The 18,642-nt window shown below is 40.5% G+C and overlaps 1 protein-coding gene across 3 annotated transcripts in view; it reads right to left on the bottom strand.

The window, feature by feature from the left end:
• CPED1 (cadherin like and PC-esterase domain containing 1) overlaps positions 1 to 18,642 on the bottom strand; it is a 152,753-nt gene that overhangs the window by 89,163 nt on the left and 44,948 nt on the right. For all 3 annotated transcript variants that reach the window (XM_013194593.3, XM_013194592.3, XM_013194594.3), the window contains 2 exons: positions 14,271 to 14,427; positions 12,589 to 12,757 (listed from right to left, as the gene is read on the bottom strand). In XM_013194593.3, the coding sequence (XP_013050047.3) occupies positions 12,589 to 12,757; positions 14,271 to 14,427 (326 nt within the window). The remainder of the gene's footprint in view (positions 1 to 12,588; positions 12,758 to 14,270; positions 14,428 to 18,642) is intronic.

The raw sequence follows: 18,642 nt of genomic DNA on the forward strand, positions 1-18,642 counted from the left end.
GCACCAGTACCCCCAAGTCCTTTTCTGCCAACCTGATTTCCAGCTGGGTGGCCCCCAGCACGTAATGGTGCCTGGGGTTGTTTGTCCCCAGGTGCAGGGCTTTGCACTTCTCCTTGTTGAACTGCATGATGTTACTGCCAGCCCATTTCCCCAGCACGTGGAGATCCCTCTGGAAGGCAGCTTGACCCCCTGGTGGATCAGCCACTCTTCCCACTTTTCTGTCACCTACAAACATGTTGAGGGTGCACTCTGCCCCATTAACGAAGATGTTGAACAGACTGGACCTAGCAATGTCCCCTGTTGCACACTGCTAGTTATTGGTGATTCACAGATTCACAGATTCACAGATTTCTCTAGGTTGGAAGAGACCTCAAGATCATCGAGTCCAACCTCCGACCTAACACTAAGTACTCCACTAAACCATATCCCTAAGCTCTACATCTAAACGTCTTTTAAAGACCTCCAGGGATGGTGACTCCACCACCTCCCTGGGCAGCCCGTTCCAATGCTTAATAACCCTTTCGGTAAAGAAGTACTTCCTAACATCCAACCTAAAACTCCCCTGTCGCAACTTTAGCCCATTCCCCCTCGTCCTGTCACTAGGCACGTGGGAGAATAGACCAACCCCCACCTCTCTACAGCCTCCTTTCAGGTAACTGTAGAGAGCGATGAGGTCGCCCCTGAGCCTCCTCTTCTCCAGGCTGAACAAGCCCAGCTCCCTCAGCCGCTCCTCGTAAGACTTGTTCTCCAGACCCCTCACCAGCTTGGTCGCCCTTCTCTGGACTCGCTCGAGCACGTCCATGTCCTTCCTGTAGCGAGGGGCCCAAAACTGAACACAGTACTCGAGGTGCGGCCTCACCAGAGCCGAGTACAGGGGCACAATCACTTCCCTCGACCTGCTGGCCACACTGCTTCTTATACAGGCCAGGATGCCGTTGGCCTTCTTGGCCACCTGAGCACACTGCTGGCTCATATTCAGCCGACTATCCACCAATACTCCCAGGTCCTTCTCGGCCAGGCAGCTTTCCAGCCACTCATCTCCCAGCCTGTAGCTCTGCTTGGGGTTGTTGTGTCCCAGGTGCAGGACCCGGCACTTGGCCTTGTTGAACTTCATACAGTTGACCTCAGCCCATCGCTCCAGCCTATCCAGATCCTCCTGCAGAGCCTTCCTGCCCTCGAGCAGATCGACACACGCACTTAGCTTGGTGTCGTCTGCAAACTTACTGAGGGTGCACTGGACGCCCTCATCCAGATCATCAATAAAGATATTAAAGAGGACCGGCCCCAGTACCGAGCCCTGGGGGACTCCACTAGTGACCGGCCTCCAACCAGATTTGACTCCATTCACCACAACTCTCTGGGCCCGGCCATCCAGCCAGTTTCTAACCCAGCGAAGCGTACGCCAGTCCAAGCCCCGAGCAGCCAGTTTCTCGAGGAGAATGTTGTGGGGAACGGTGTCAAAAGCCTTACTGAGGTCAAGGTAGACCACGTCCACAGCCTTTCCCTCATCCACCAAGCGCGTCACTTGGTCATAGAAGGAGATCAGGTTCGTCAAGCAGGACCTGCCTTTCATAAACCCATGCTGACTGGGCCTGATCGCCTGCTTGCCCTGCAAGTGCCGCGTGATGACCCTCAAGATAATCTGCTCCATGAGCTTCCCCGGCACTGAGGTCAAACTGACAGGCCTATAGTTCCCCGGGTCTGCCCTCCGGCCCTTCTTATAGATGGGCGTCACATTGGCTAGCCGCCAGTCAACCGGGACCTCCCCCGATAGCCAGGACTGCCGATAAATGATGGAAAGCGGCTCGGCCAGCTCCTCCGCCAGTTCTCTCAGTACCCTTGGGTGGATCCCATCCGGCCCCGTCGACTTGCGCACATCCAAGCTCCGTAGCAGGTCGCCAACCATTTCCTCATGGATAGCGAAGGCCACATCCTGCTCCCCATCCCCTTCCACCAGCTCAGGGCACTGGGTGTCCGGAGAACATGATGTATTATGATGAATTCACTGTGCTGACACCAGATCTCCTTTCAACAGACTTCTATGCACTTTAGTCCATGGAATTTTCTAGACAGCATTGGAGCCTGCCTTGTGAGCATGAATACTGTCAAGCACGTCGGTCTGTGTTGGCATGAATGATTGCCTTTTCAGTTTCTTCAGGCAGCATAGTACAGTTAAATGTAAAAAGCACTTTCCACTTTCCTTTTCAAAAACAAATACACAAACAAACAAACAAACAAAACCCCCACTGTATCGTTGCCTGCAGCCAGCCATGGCAAATACTCAGGTAGGCAGCTTACACTGATCCTCCTTTGCTTTGCTGTCTTCAGTGCCATTAACTTGATCCTAACAAGCAGTGACCTTCTCAAGCTTTACTGAGTAAAACAAATTTGGCCCATGCACAGAACTGGGTGGAAGGTTTGCAATGCCTGGGACTCTTTATTCTGTTTCTGATAAAGCTGTGTGAAATGCCAGTAGGAAATAAATAAACAAATAAATAAACAGAATGACTTATCTTACAAACTTAAACTTCTGACTGCCAGGAAACTACAAAGTAAAGGTTACATATATAATGTCAGCTCTGCCATTTGGATATTTGCATCATGCTGCAATCTTGAAAAACATCACACTGTATTTTTATACTGTAGAAAGTTATCCACGTGTATTGCAATTCCATAAACCTTTAGGGCAAAAGAGCCCTGGAACTGCAAAGTAGAAAGAGATTATGGAAAAAATCTTCAGACCAGACTACACTTCATTGCAAGCTTCCCAAAGTCTAAGATCACCCAAGCTTTGTTTCTCCCACAGAATAGTACAAAGATTAAGAATATAAAACTGCACATTTTTCATATCAGTTCTGATTTAGAATCATCTCTGAAAGAAATTGTTTTGTCTCAGTTCTGGTTCAAGCCAATAGCAGTTTATTAATCAGTTCATGTGAAATAAAAAATTAAAAATGAAGACACATCTCCCCAGAAAGAGACTACAAGGTGGTTCTTCAGCTGACTTTGACAGCTACCTCCATCATCTCTGACAGATCCTGTACATCATTCACATTCCTGCTACACCAGCTTTCACCTTTTCTCTAATTTTCTATATCTGCAGTGGGTGTTGAGGAGCTAAGTGAGAAGCTGTGTTGCTTTGCTGCACATAAGGAGTTGAAGAACTTTACAGGGAGAGATGGAGATTATTGGAAAGAAGGGCAAAAGGGACAGAAGAAGCTCCATTAGCTCATTTTCTCCTCTCCATAAATCAGTTCCTAAGTACCTCAACACAAGGGATACACTATGCATGTATTTCTAGTCAGAATTGTTGAAAGACAGACTGATTTGCCCTATTTTCACTCACAGCATGCTGTTGGCTAAAATAGCAAACCGATTCCAACACAGCAGGCATTGAAATAAAACTGACTTCTCCAAGGAATTGCATTTTAGTTACAGCCCTCCTTAGGCAGATTAGAAAAAATCAGTGCTCTACAGGTCCTCAATGGGGGATATCAGGTTTTAGGACAATATGTATTCTAAAACAATGACTAAAAATAAATATTTAGTCAGCTTGGTTCAGGACCAACAAAGACAACAGAAAAATACTCCCAGTTCAACTCCAATTCATTAAAAAATCCTATCCAAACTGGTTCAGGTTAGGTTTGACTCTGTCATATTCCATAGGATTCTCAGCACCCAATAGGGAAAATGCAGAGTATGTGGACTGGGGATGATAAAAATATGAATACCTGCAGCAACCTCACATTCTTCTAAGTGTGCCAAACAAAATCTATAAATATCTATGTTCAGCTGCAACACGTTAAAGCCACTGAGCTGAAGGTTACTTCAGATGATCACTACAGATGACGCATGTTCTCCCACCTTCAGAGCAAACACACTTCCTGCCCAGCAAGGTTCAATCTCGTTATTAACTGAGGCTGATTAAAAGCAGCACTGAATAGCAAAAAGAGGACAGAATGGAAAAATCTGGTGGCAATCACAGGAATTTAGTCTGGGAGAAAACTGACCTCTGGCTGGCAAATTTTTGAGCAGAGGTATAGGGATTAAATTTTAGTAGGCTGTAAAACTTAATGCACACATGGACATATATATTGTACAACGACACCATTGTATACAGAATTGCAAGACTTCTCAGGAGCTTGAAAATGTTCATCCACACGCTGGATGCATACAGTCAGGGGTGTGTTCCACACATTTATGTAATGCTTTTCAGAAAATGTGCAAATGCAGTCAAATTACATAAATCAAGTGCACATTTTCTTTAAAGGCAGAATGAACTAGAAACATAAATATTCTTAAGATTTACTTTAACTCATTGACCTTTAGCTCACTGATAACCACTCTTCCTTTAGGATAAGCCATTGGAAAAAAGTATTTGGCCAGAATATTAATTTAAAAATACTTTTTCCCTACCCTCTTTGAATTCTCTTTTTTTTTTTTTTAAATCTGCAGTCATTAAAATAAGCCTTAACGATCTCAGTGACATGGGTTCTTTTGACTCCTCAAAAATATACTGTACCATCAGTAAAAGGCCTCACAGACTGAAAAAAAATACAATTTAATTGACAAGCTTCATGGACACTAAAGGAGAGTGGAAGAGCGTGCCATCCGCGGGGCTGCATGCTATGGTGACTGTAGTAATTCCTTTGAGAGGATTTTCCTCTGGCATGTTTTCTGCGAATGAATTTCTTAGGAGAGGTTCTGGGGCAGCCTAGGGCAGCTAGCTGAATGGTTAGCTGAGGATTTGCTTGAGGAAGGGTAGAAATTGATTCAGACAGCTGTGTCTTCTACCTCCATCCCTTGTTTTAGGAGGCCTGTTCAGAGCATGCTGAGGAGCAGACACAGCACACTCACTGCGTGCACTGGGTGTCAGACTCCAACACTCCACAGAATATGTAAATGAATTTTACTGTAGTTAAAACAAACTGTAGTGATCCTTCTGGGATTGCCTTCCAGCTCAGTCCTGGCATAGTCTTGCCACATGACAAGATAAACAAGAAAGATTATCCTTAACTAACTTAACTAAACTTAAAACACTTACCTTTGCTGACTGCATTGATTAGCTTTCTGTTAATTGCAATAGGAGTTCAGAAGCACAACTCTTATGCAGACAATTCACTTAGGTGTCAAAATCTATGGAGGAATGCCACCCGACAAAATTACGTGGCTTGTGTCTACGTACGAGGTAAATGTCTCAGTTCCTTTCACACTTCATTGCACAAGACAGACACTTCAAAAGCATGATTTATGCCATCCTAAGGTAGACATCTCGAAATGGTGACATTAATTACAATCTGAAACTGATCTGTTCCTCTAGTGAGTGTACAGGGAATCTAAATGAGACACCGAAGACGGGCAGGAGATATAACCCGGGAGAGCTCACACAGCCCACCCTTGACAAAATCTTCTGGATAAAAATATCTGTGTGACTTGAATATACAAAGCTGTCTGGGAGGGTGTTTGCCTTAAATTGATGATGTTAAAGGCAACCATCAGCAAGATTAAACAGCAACCAGGAAATTACAAAGTGACTTTTGCTAGAAGGAAGGAGTCAGCTTGAAAAATAACATTAAAGAAGCATGAAAATTTGCAGCAGGGGTGGGAAGAGGCTTTGGAGCAGAGACGGCAGCAGGCAAAACCTGGTCAGGCACTAGCAGAGGTCAGCCCACCAGCACCACAGCTTCTGCCTGGACTGTAGGGTTTTTCAGCATTGGCATGGCTCCTGCGTGGGCACACAGCGAGTGGGTACATGCAGAGCTGGAGCTCCCACTTGTCCAACCAGAGGTGCACGAAAGTAGAGAACCCGTATCGCAGGAGAATGGGGCCATCTTTGTAACCCACGCTGTCTGCAAGACGGGGAGAGCATAAGAGTGCGTGAATGGGTGGGTGTGATTAGAACTTTGGGAGGGGGGGTATTTGTAGGAGGATGTTTAGAGTGATGTAGTATTTATTAACATTATTGAAGTTTCTGGTGTCATGGTTTCTCTGTTCTGGTATTGATAATGATTTTGCATGTGTTACTAATACTGGCTGCAAGTTAACTACGTATCATCAGTTAACCACTTCTATCCTGATTTTGTTAAAACAATGTGAACTCATCAGCTTTTTCTCGCAACAGCATCACACCCTGGGAGCTGTAGCTGATCTCTGAACCTACACAAGAGGTGAGGAGCTAGAAGATGAAAAGCCATTGGAGCTACTGAGTAATTCAGTGCAATTTTGAGGTTTATATTTTGGGATTTGATGCATCACCCTCTACAGAATTTGTATGAATACATTTTGAAATGATATTGGCCCCTAGTTGTAACCTTCAAAACTAGAGGACAGATAAAGTTGTCAGTATAATATTCAAGAGCAATGTTTACTGCTGCTGATATAAAACATGACCTTTGGTTTAAAAATAAAACAAAACAAAATAAAATCAAATAAAAATAAATAAAAGGCACTTTTTGAAATAACAAAGGGTATCTTCTCCAGACTGTTTTGCTATGCATCAGAGCTTTTACGTCTTTCTGATCAATTGGATCTGCAGGGTCTCAAAAGAATGTAACCACCTTTCTTTGAAAATTGCCAAGAATGTTTTCACTTGAATAAACTCAATCACTCTTCTAACTTTTTCAGTGTAAGCTGTGTACTTTCAGTACACTTTCGTACATTTATTCTTCTTACTGAATCTATATTTGGTGATATTTTTTCACCAAGACCAAATACTTTTGCATGTAAGTAGTTGTTCATAGATACAGAAATACTCTTACACACAAACAAGAATCTCTTTAACTATATCTATAGATGTATCTAGATATCTAAAGTGTCTGAAAAAATATAGACTGATTCCACATAGAAGGCCTGAAAAAAAACAGATTTTGAAATGAAACTGTTTCCTGTATTGCCTGCTAGCACAGACAAACCTCTTCACTGATCACAGCATATAGTTTTAACACATATAATGGGAGAAAAACTACTCATAATCAAAAACAATGGCTCTAGAATACATCTCAATAGTGCAGTAATTTATCATAAGCTGATAGTGTTAGCTTTAGGTAGGTCTGTTTAGTCCACTAGTGGTTTATTTTTATGTATGCTATTGTTATGAAGGGGGAAACCAGGATGTTATTCAGCTGTTCTATACAGTAAATTTCACATTGATATATATATATTTTTCTTTGCCTAAGTTATTATAAAGAAATGGTATCTAAAAGGTGCGGAAAACAACAACAAACCCTCTTGTCCCTCAGCACTGTTTAAGCATACTTACTCAGAGGATATTCTTTGTTTATCAAGTTCAGTGGACAATGTCCACCTATTTCAGTGTTTGCTCCTGGATGTCTTATTTTAAATCTTTGCTGGTGAATAAAGGAGAAAAGACCCTCTGAGAAAACTTTTCTCTAAAGATCCTTGCTCTTAACACTAAGTCCAAAGATTATTGATGTCACTGGTTATTGATGTTCACTAGCTTCAGCAACCACTAAATTGAGTCCTTTGAATGGGTCTGAACTAAGAATTGATTCCCAATGCAGCATCAACTTCTTAGTGGAAAAGTAAAGGTGATTTACTAACAACATTTTCCAGCTTGCTGTGAGAAACAAATGTGGACCAGCTTGATTAAGGGAAGCTGGAAGGCAGAAAGGGAAAAATGAGAAGAGGAATCAGGATAATAGGAGATAGGACTGGGAAAGTTGGGAGCCATGTGGAGACATGTTTACAAAGCTGCTTGGATTGAAGAGCCAGAGCAAGAAGATCTACGAACCAGAAGAAAAACAGAGAGCTAAGGGCCTGGATTAGTGTGTTAAGATTTATTTATGACATACCTACTTGTTATAAAGAATAATCAGTCTAGAGCTGTTACCAAAGAAACTCGGATGTTCATGTTGAGAAGAGCAGAAAAGAGCTCCAGGAAGAATTTTAATTCTATTTGTACACTGCCTGACAGATTGGCACAGACATGGAGAGGGTAAAGAAGGAAGGATTATTCATTCTTTCTCTAAAGACAAGAATCAGGGACATGAAACTAATAATCAGGTAGAAGTTGCAAAGAAAAAAATCTACATAATTAATCTCTAGAGACTCATTGCTGCAGGTTGTTGGGAAGACCAAAAGCATAAACGGATTCAAAAATCCATTAGAGAGCTCTGTAGCATTGAAGTCCACTGGAGTTTATTAAATATAAAGATATATATTCCACTTCCACTTCAGTGCGTCTTACCTTGCAGGTTACCAGAAGCAGGTACAGTCTGCCTAAGTATTAATGAGTACCTTTCTATGACAGATACAGTATGTCATATAAGCATATCTTTGATATTCCCCAGTCCAAACAGACTTTTTTTTTATATATATATTAGTGAAAAGGGAAATTATAGGGTTCTAGATGTTATAAGGACAGAAAACAAAGAGCATTTACGTTATGCTTAATCTCCCAGGAGTGGGACCATTAGAGAATTTGATTCTCTGCACAGGCTATTTGTAAGAATAGTGAAATGCACATGCTAAGTTCTTACAGCACCTAATGCACACATTTAATTTTTCTTCCCAAATAACCCTGCAATCTTTTTAAGAGTTGATGGTAATTTGCTTTTGCATTTGCTCTCGCTAGGTGTCAGGGCAACAACTGGTAATCCAAAAATAAAACAAAGAAAAAAATCCTGAGTCTTTCCACTGTTTTTAAGCGTTTTGCTCTTTATCTGCATGAAGGCGTTCTATTTGATATTCATCTTTGAATTTTACTTGAAGTAGTATCAAAATTGGCCACTTGAGGGCAATACTGCAATCTAATTTTCAGCATTCTGCTTTAAGCCAGACCTCCATGTCATATTAAAAGACATATTTCCTGGATATTTGAGGGTCCAGTTTTATTTACATACATATTAAGTATGAAAAATATTTTTCTTTACTCAATTTTTCAAATGCTAATACATTAGAAAGAGAATTTCAGTGAAAGTTATAGTGACTTATACCACAGAAAGCTTAAGCAACAGCAAACAGCTTTAATATATTATGTTTACTTCACTGCACAACTTGAAAATCACTTAAAATCATAGTTTCAACTAGGGGTATCTAGGTCTGTGCACATACACCAGTCAATGAATTCAAATCCAGGAAGCACCTGACTTATATTTTAGTTGAGCAAAGGGACATTGAGCCAGAGATGGGGCAGTTCAAAGCAGCCCCCAACACCTTCCCAGGTGACACAGGATGAGGCACCACTAGAGTCTACAAAAATGCACCCTCAGTTATGAACTGGGACTGCACTGGGAAAGGCTAGTGGCTGAGAAAAGGAGATAACTTATAGTATGTTAAACCTGGAGATAAGTAATCATATATGAGTGTCTTACAAACCAGCTTCTATAAAACAGAAAATTATTCATGGGTCATCTTTTTGTTCAATACACATGCATAGGCAATTAATATGAAGGCGATTATTGCACACATTAACAATGACCCCTCCTTTAATTGATACCATATGCAAAATTAAAATCTTCTATTTTATGAATAATTTTTCAAAGCACAGATGGTCTAAATAAAGGGTTTCCAATTTTCCTCAAGGAAATAAAGCTATTATGTAAGCCTCATAGCAAAACATTTGTGTGACAGAAAGCCATTCCCTCCCCTGCATTTCCTGCATCTTTCCAACCAGGGCCCAAATCTAGAGCTGCACTCTTGTCACTCCTTAATGACACACAAAATCCTAATGCCAATTAAATATTTAGCTTCTTTTGCTTTCTGAACCAAGTTACTAAAATCTGCATAATCTCTCCCCCCCCCCCCCCCCCCCCCCCCCCCCCCCCCCCCCCAAAAAAAAAAGGCAGCTGGTATGTACAATGCACTTGAGCTCCTCCCGAACTGTCATTTGGCCAATGCTTATTCAAGAATTCATTGTGAAGTCTTGTCACTCCAATTGGGATAAGAAAATTTGAACAGTAAGAGTCATTTACAATAGTTTTCTAACAAACAAGCAGTGGAGAATGTAGTATTTAACACTTTAAATTTATTATTTTCTTTACACAGTTTCTCTAAATCATTTGGTATCATTTGGTATCCAGTCTTGAAAAATGCCTCTTTCACATATACCACATTCTGGTTACTTCCAGCAAAGGTAAAGGGTTATTGTGCATAGAAGATCAAATATCCTGAATTTGCATTAGTAAAGTTGTAATTAAGTCAACCACAGTTGTAGATCTCTTTCTTACCCATAATGGTTTAATTACACCGGTACAAGAAAATTTGCCCACAGATCTCCAAATCAAATCTCCAAATTATTGTGCAACATTACTAAAGGTAACACATCTATGATGTCAATACAGAAAATTAAAAACAAACAAAAAAAAAACATTATACATTAGGAATTTTTTCCAGACAAAAGTCTCTTCCATAGGCATGATCAGGTCCCAGTGACACAAGTGGGTATTCTGTCAACCACTGGAAGAACAGATCTTAGACACCTATGAACTATTGACAGATTGGAGCTTCACAATGTAACAATTTCCCTTCCTACACACTAGAGCTGGCAGAAACCGAATACTCATTCATATGCATTCTCATATGCATTCAGGACCAGATTCCCTGGCTAGAACGAATATGCATAGCTCCACTGGATAGTTTGGGAGAGGAGATCACTATGCTAGCATTGTACATCTCACCGGCATCAAGTGATGCCTCCATAAAGTTTACTAGAAACTTGATACAATCTCATCTCACAGGATATCCATGTTTGAATTCAAACCTCCCAGGTATTCTTTCCTGACCGCTGCCATCTTTTCTGATGACTCCTGTCTGATGCCTCTGCACCAAGCACAGAAGACTTTTTATGATTTTCCCAGTAGTGCTGTCTGGCCATTAAGTAAATTCTCAGTGTTTCACTTCTCCTGGAGACTTCCTGACTCCTCCCAGGCTTTTTATAGGGCATGTTGCTTAAGCTGAGAGACAGTCTTATACACCCTGTTTTCCATCATTCTGTTGATTTACATTTAACTTTCTTCATCATTACAAATGTGCTTTGTGTGATGCCTACTTTTTGTGTATTTCTTGCCATTTTGACAAGTCTGCCTAAAGCTGTGGAAGATGTAACACCACAGCAGCAGTAACCAGATTGGAACTACTGTTGACATGCTGTTGCTTCTATCTATCACTTTTATTGCTTCTTCAGCTGCCAAAGTGCTCTGTAAATGATGGGTGGCACCCCTTTCAGCAGACTTCCCTCAGCTGGAGCCATTTTACAGAGCCCTATCACAATCACTAATGACTATTAGCCTTTAAAATACTGCCTACTTCAGATATGATAGTGATGCTTCTTGACATTGTAGCATTTTAATACAGAAAATTATACTGAATTTCAAGGTTTTAAAGTGGGTGACCTTTGGTAGTCTTCCTAAACCCACACAGGCAAATTGCAAAATAATTTATCTCCATGCGGTTCCACAGCTTCTGAAGAATGAAATGAAGGTAAGTAGGTTTATTTCACCTAATTTTGGCCATCTAGAATTTGGCATGTTCCGTAAGGCAGTCACAGCAGAACAGAAGGGAAGCAGACATTTCTAGCAGAAAAAAACATGTCGTTCCAAAAATAGTGTCTAAATTGAGTGGGATGTTTTATACTTTAGAGATGCCTGTTTCTCCAATAGCTAGAATTAGATAATGAGATTAAAGTAGGCATTTAACTTTCAGAGAACTAAAATTGTAAAAGATACCAAATGGTTAGCATCATCAAGAGTCCTGGCAGTGATACCACAACATTCACACTGATTCAAATATGAGACTTGCTCCTACCCCAAGAGAGTTACATGTGCAAAGTGCACCCATCCTCTGATGGCTGCTGCATGAGTTGAGCTATGTTATTTCACAAAATCACTGCTACTTTGAGAACTTGTTCCTTGAAAAAGAAAAGAGCAGCCACAGAACTGCAGTTCCTCCACAAAGAGCTGCCATGTTGCAAGGACAGTTCCTTGGTGAAAGAACAAAGGAATGGAAAGATACCTTTGGAAATCCATAGGACTGCTGAGCAAACTAGACATAGAGACCTGGAGTGGTGTCTCCAGGCACTTGGACATATCAAGACTTAATCAAAGTAAGGCACGTGTGAAACATCCTTCTTCATAAAACCTAGAGACCATGGGGAGCCGCCCTCTGCACAGTATTCTTCCTTCCCCTTATTTGGAAATGCCCTGACCCTCATCCGTTCTGTTTTACTGCACCTAAAAAAGAAATCTAAACATTTTAAATATTTACTTTCCTTTTTTACAACACTGTCAATATACAGGCAAAAGATGTTACTGAATCAGAGCACCCCTGCAGCTGTGCTTTAGAGAAAACTCCAACCTTGCAACTGCTGCCCAGTGCCACCAACAAAAATTGGCTTTGAAGCAAGCAAATCCCAGGTCCCTTCACAATTCCCACTGCACAGGCAAGCTCTCCCCTTTGTCATGAACCAAACCCCACTTTTTCTGAGAAATGAAAGCTGTACCTGAGGAGAACATTCACCATCAGCTCAGGACTGCAAATAAAGAAAGGGGGAAAGAGAATATGCATATTACCTGTTTTTCTGTCTCTACTTTACCTAAAATTGTGCAGAAACTAAGAAATAAAACATTTTACCTTTACAGAGAAGTGCTTCTTCTTGGGTGGATGCCAGACTGTGGCGGTTGAATGAATGAATGCCCGCAAAGGTGTTAAGGATGTGACTAGCACATATGCTTTTATGATGACAGAAATGTCTTGAGCTTTAAAGATGTCCTTGTGGTCTGGTGAGGCTGAAACCTGATTCCTGGAAAGTAATAACAATGCAGAGAATTAATGAAGAGCTTTTGCATCTCTTTTAGAAGCAAAATGAGCTATAGAATAAAAAAAGCAGGGGAGAAAATAATTTCCTTTTAACCCAAGGTTAGGTAACATAGTAGGTGAAACCAAGCAGGATGGAATCAAGCTTTTTATCCAGTCTTTTTTTTTGCTTTCAGTGTTTATTTCCATACATACTAATTAACTGTGTTAGGAAGGAGTTATGGTTGAGTGTACTTATGGGCAAATGCATGGGCATGTAGGCAGGGGTGTTGTGGCCATGTTGTAATTGTTTGTTACAAAAGCTGTCAGTACTAACCCAGGACATTCAGAGTGAAGGTAAAAACATTAAAGAAATCCAAGCAGCTTAAATAACAGAAGTGCATAGTAAAGCTACCCAAATCTAACACTGATTTCTAGTGAAGTCAGAAAAAAGTATGGAAAGACTACACTATCATAAACACTTTCTTCTGTGTAATACAAGACCACAAATATGTGGTAATGCATGCTTATACTAAGGAAAGACATGAACTACGATTCCAAATATTATGAGAAACTGTAACACCTAGGAATAGCTCATAATAAATCAGCTAACCATAAAAGTGCAAGTTAATTTAGTTCAGGAAGTGACGTGGCTCTCTAGATAGTAGGCCACAACTCCCATAGTCTGCACAAAAAGAATCAGCATAAAAACATGGAAGAAACAAACAAAACTGGGGAAAAATTCAGTTCTCTAAAAGCTCATTACATGGGGAAACTTGAACGACACTTGGGAATATTCACAAAAGTGATTATTAATCTGTCTGTTAAAATCTCTGAATATCAATCTACCTCACAGCAAATGCAATGAGAGGATGAGTATACAAATTATATGTGTCTAAGACTGTGATTAGTGGTAAAAGAGGGACCTCACACTCTTCTCCCATTTCTGTGTTATCTTTGGCAAGACATAGCCTCACCAGGCCTCAGTTTTGCCGTCACTTAAAGAGAATCTAAGAGTATCTATGCTAAACAAATTTTTTTCTTCCCCTTGCAGAATGGTAGGGCCCCTGACCACGGAATTTTGCATGATACTGAAATATAGGAAACAGCATTTGGACAGCTAGTTCTCAAGTATTTCTTAGTTCTTTACTTAATGGAAATCTCTTTGCAAAGGACTATATATGTGTGTCTATAGTAGGGGTAAGGCAGGAATGAGGACAGGAAACATCTCAGACACTGAGAGACCTAAACATTCAAGGGTGTCTCTGGATCTGTATTTATCTGTCTAGGAGTCTAAATGCCCTCAACATAAGCGCTTAGTTGTTCACACACAAAGCATGTACAAGTTTTGCTAATACAGGAAAAAAAGAAAGCATCATGTAAGTATATAGAAAAAGATACAATACATCTAAGTGCTCCATCTGCCGCGGTTTCCATTCTCGCTACATTCTGCATCCTTGACTCCCAACTAAATGCATTATGAAACACACAGTTTCTGGGGTAAGGTATGATTAGCTTACAGCTGTGCACTATTAGCCTGGCTCCACAAGTGCTGTAGATGGGCAGCGTGTGTCTTGCCGTTGCTTTTGCTGCCATGGGTGACGTTGCTTGCAATGCTGGCCCTTGACAGCCCACGCCAACTGAAGCACTCTGGGGTGGCAACTGGGAGCTGCAGGTCTGAAAAAGTACCAAGAGAAGGAGAAATAGAGTCAGCAGACCACTGAAAACGGTGCTCATCTCCTGATGTTAAGGAAAAAATGTGTAAAACAGAAGCAGTACAGAGGAGCTGCAAGAATCAACCAAAAATATAAAATAGAAAATGCTTAACCTATATCCTATTCAGAACTGCTAGCAGAGAGATTTATACCCACTGAGTACCCCCTTCCAGCTACAAGCTCTGGCCCACTTTATATGTGAGTGCATGAGTGCTGCATAAAAAACCAAACATACCTTTCCTCCTTCCTCTACACAGAAATCCTTTATTTCTAAATATAGAATTCCAAAACTTGTGTTTCTCACACAGCCCTAATTAAAATTAATGTGGATAAGAAATGTGTTTGACAAAGGACCAAGGGACTTTGCCACTGTAATCACACAGTTCAGTAAATAACAACATATCCCTGTTTCTAGATTGACAGTTTAAGGCTGCATTTTGTAGTTACTGAAATATATGGGAGGCTTAGCTCTGCAACTAAATGCAGTGGGAGCAGGACTGATGTACCAGAGCCCTCAAGACTACTGAGGCATGTGAATATTAATAGTAATCAAAATATTGTGATGTGATAGCAGTCAATGGGTGGTATGTATTTACTGTTCCTACTGTGCTTATAAAAAGGCATAGAGCTCTTATGTCATTATTTCATGCAGGGTGGTTTTCATTAACACTAACACACCTCACTTTTAGACATTTCAAATTCCTAAGTAATAGTCAGGGAAAAGTCAAGCTGTTCACATTATTCCCAAACCTCATCACTTATATTTTTTAATGACATACTGCATTGTGCTAATGTTATGAAGTTGTTTGTATAGCTTTTCTGTTAATGCATATGCTCTCCACTTCAGTACACGAAATGAAAAACAAAATTGAAGCTCTATTTCTGGTGATGAGCTGTGAGCAGCCATTCAAGGAAAAGAACTATTCTTTTTCATACTGTTCCTGTTAAAATGACATTGTGATTGTCTATGTTTATCAGCTGTTCATCAGATCAACTCAGTTCAGCCTTTCAAGCTCAACTGGGATCTAAAATTAATCTTGTCCTTTGCCTTACACACACCATTTAGCAGGAGCAAAGGCTTTACTAATCAAAACCAGGCAGTTATTAATACAGCACCGCATGTTCAGATTATACTCTCACTGGCTTCTTTGTGTTGTGTTATGCATTATAACTGATGTGGACTTTGTAAGTGCCTACCTGTTTGCTGATAGTACAGAGACAAGACAGACTACTGTCTACTTGCCTGTGCAGCGATAACAGGAATAAGTCAGTAAACTCCCATTAAGTCATTTATTTAGCAGACTTGCTTCTATATATGCACAGGGAGCAGACCTGCTAGATCAAGTGCTATTTTTTCCATATCCACTCTGTAATAACCACTGGCATTTCACTATGGCAATTTCCACCTATGGGTAACATACAGAGACAATGGCATTCCACCATGGTAATTTTTGATGGTCCCACTGAACCTACCCCTATGCATCATTTTAGTTACCTTACTGAAGTGTCTATACTAGCAAAGCAGTATTCTTGGGGTTTGTCTTTAGGCAGTGGAGACAGAGACCAGTACTCAGAGAACTCGGAGAAATACTGGTTCTAAACAGCTCTCTGAAAGGATCTGCTTTTTTATTGACTATGCAAGAAAACTAAACTAAATAAATAAAGTACGAATAATTCTCAGAGTATAAAGTTTGACCATACAGTTTTGGTGTTCAGCCAAAACCAAAATTACAAAAACTCATACAGGCCCTCCACAATGCATAGCTGACTTCACAGATCTTTTTCTGATGTATCCTTACATTGGTAAAAAGGAAAGACAGCTTCTCGAGGAGCCAAGCCCTGTTCCTCTCTATCCATGATACCATAGCAAATCCATCAGGAACAGCCTAGCGCAGTCAGACTCTGAAGCTGAAGCCTCATGGCCTAGGTCTTCAATCAGCACGACAATGGTCTGTCGACCAAAAGCAGTATCAAACTTATACAAAACCCAGTGAAGTGTACAGCAATCCAAGCTACCCCCTGGTCAATGCTGCCTTGGGAGACAGAAAAGAGGCAGATTGTCCTACTGTGACAGCTACAGCATGCAGCTGAAAGGAGGCAGAACTGTGGTTCCAGACCAAGCTTGTATATAACATAAACATGTTAAGCCATAGGTATGTAAAACAATTAACAGAACCATGGAAGGGACAAGAACAACAGCTCTTAAATCACCCAAAAAAAAATAAATAAAAATTGTCAAAGATGCACATTTTTCAGCAATCGCTTTAGTTAAAATGACCATAATGTTGAGAAAGCACACTTTTTTGAAGTGTAATTTTCTTATTTAAAAAAAAAGCCAATATTTCACTGAAAATAAGAACAAGGCAGCAGAAAAGGGTTGTTTAACAGAAAGTAGAGAGCATCTTTTCCTTTTTAAAATACGGTTTTAATTGTGTTGCTAGGGCAACAAGTAACCGATATGGTATTAACTCACAAAGCTGAGTTTGAAAATAATGAGATGACATTTGTACTTTACCCCTTTTAAATGTACCCCTTATAAATCAGAAATTTAGCTGTTTAGGGGAAATACAAAAGAATACTTAGACATTATTCAATAACCAGTGAACCATTTACTGTAGCAGAATATAATAAAAATGGGTAGAGACAGATGAAAAAAAGAGAAGTGTCCTATAATTCTCAAACCACTGGAGAGAAGCTCCTTAGTGATGCCATAAGTCATTGTAAAATGCCTTGGCATAAGAAAAAAAAAAAAAGGAAACCTACCATCTCTCGAAAAAGAGAAGGTTAAACAAATTCAGGGAACTGGTTATTAGATTTGAGATCTAAAAAAGGGGCAATGTTCCTGAATTATTCCCCATATAGACCATTCTGTTTGTATGGTTCCTTACACATCCCTGTTGGGTTTCTGTTAGCACCCACCTGGGAGGGAGCCTATTATAAAGTGGCTGGAAGAAGGAGAAAGGGAAATGAGACTGTCACAAGGCACTTGCTCCTTTGAGATGACACGCAGTTTGCACACCACCAGGCAGAGCTAATGAGAGAGTGACAGTCCCTTACTTTGGTAAATCTACTCCTCGTAATCAATGAATACAATTATCATAATAATAAAGAGACGTTAGTAGCATTGAACACTCAGCTGCATCGGTACTCATGGCAATTCTCCACCTACTGTTGCACTCAGAAACAGTAACAGTGTTTGTCAGAGCTGTAAATTTGTTAATCAACATCATCATCAATGAAAATTAGCTCGCAGTGCCTTTACTGTTTGTTGTAATTGACATGTTTTTCCATCTTGAAATCACTCTGCAAGCTGTTGTTAATTAACCAGTCCTTTCAAAGTATGTAAATAACAGCAACATTTTAAATAACAATAACATTTGATAGTAGAAGAAGTGAGAGAGGCTCAGCAGTTGATGTGTCAGTCAGCTTGGGAAACCAAGTTAGAAATAAGACAAGTCCCAACACTGTAGTCCCCCATCCAGATTACATTCCCTTTTTCAAAAATCCTAATCTTAGTATACATAGTTTTTGTAGCACAGACCTTTAAGATCAAAAGGGGAAAAAATGTATACTAGAAAAGAACATTTTTCCTTTTAAAGTGGCTATGCAGTATTTAAAAGGCTATGCAATCTATTGATCGAGTATAAAGCAAAGGACCTAAGGCCTGATACCTACTTTCACTTTGGAAAAAAAAAAATCCTCATTGAAATTCTGGTTTGAAGAAGTCTTCTTATGCTGACGTCTCTGAAATGGTACTATTGAAAACACCAACAAACAGCACCGATTTCCAAGTCTCGACCTTAAAAATCCCTTCTCTGTCTGCCTGTGGTGTTCTCTGCAGTGCCATTTCGATGGGTAAGGAAGCCACTGCACATTCTCAGCTGAATTCACACATTAGCCCTCTAACCACCGCAGTGGATGAAACACAGATCCGTGTCGCAGGAACAGCTGGGCAGCATATGGGAACGAGAGGTATAAGATCCACCAAAGCAAGTCAACACCTCTAGATCAAAAAAATTAAGTGCCCTTTTGTCACATGAACTGGTGGCAGATTTCATTCTGTCAGCTGCGATCTCTCGAAGTACCAGAGTCAAACAGATCAGATGACAGCAGCAGCAGCTCCGCTGGTATCTAATGAGGCCTTTCAAATGTTTTACACAGCTACGATTTCTTGCTC

Source organism: Anser cygnoides, chromosome 1, assembly GCF_040182565.1.
Source record: "Anser cygnoides isolate HZ-2024a breed goose chromosome 1, Taihu_goose_T2T_genome, whole genome shotgun sequence".
Lineage (NCBI taxonomy): Eukaryota > Metazoa > Chordata > Aves > Anseriformes > Anatidae > Anser > Anser cygnoides.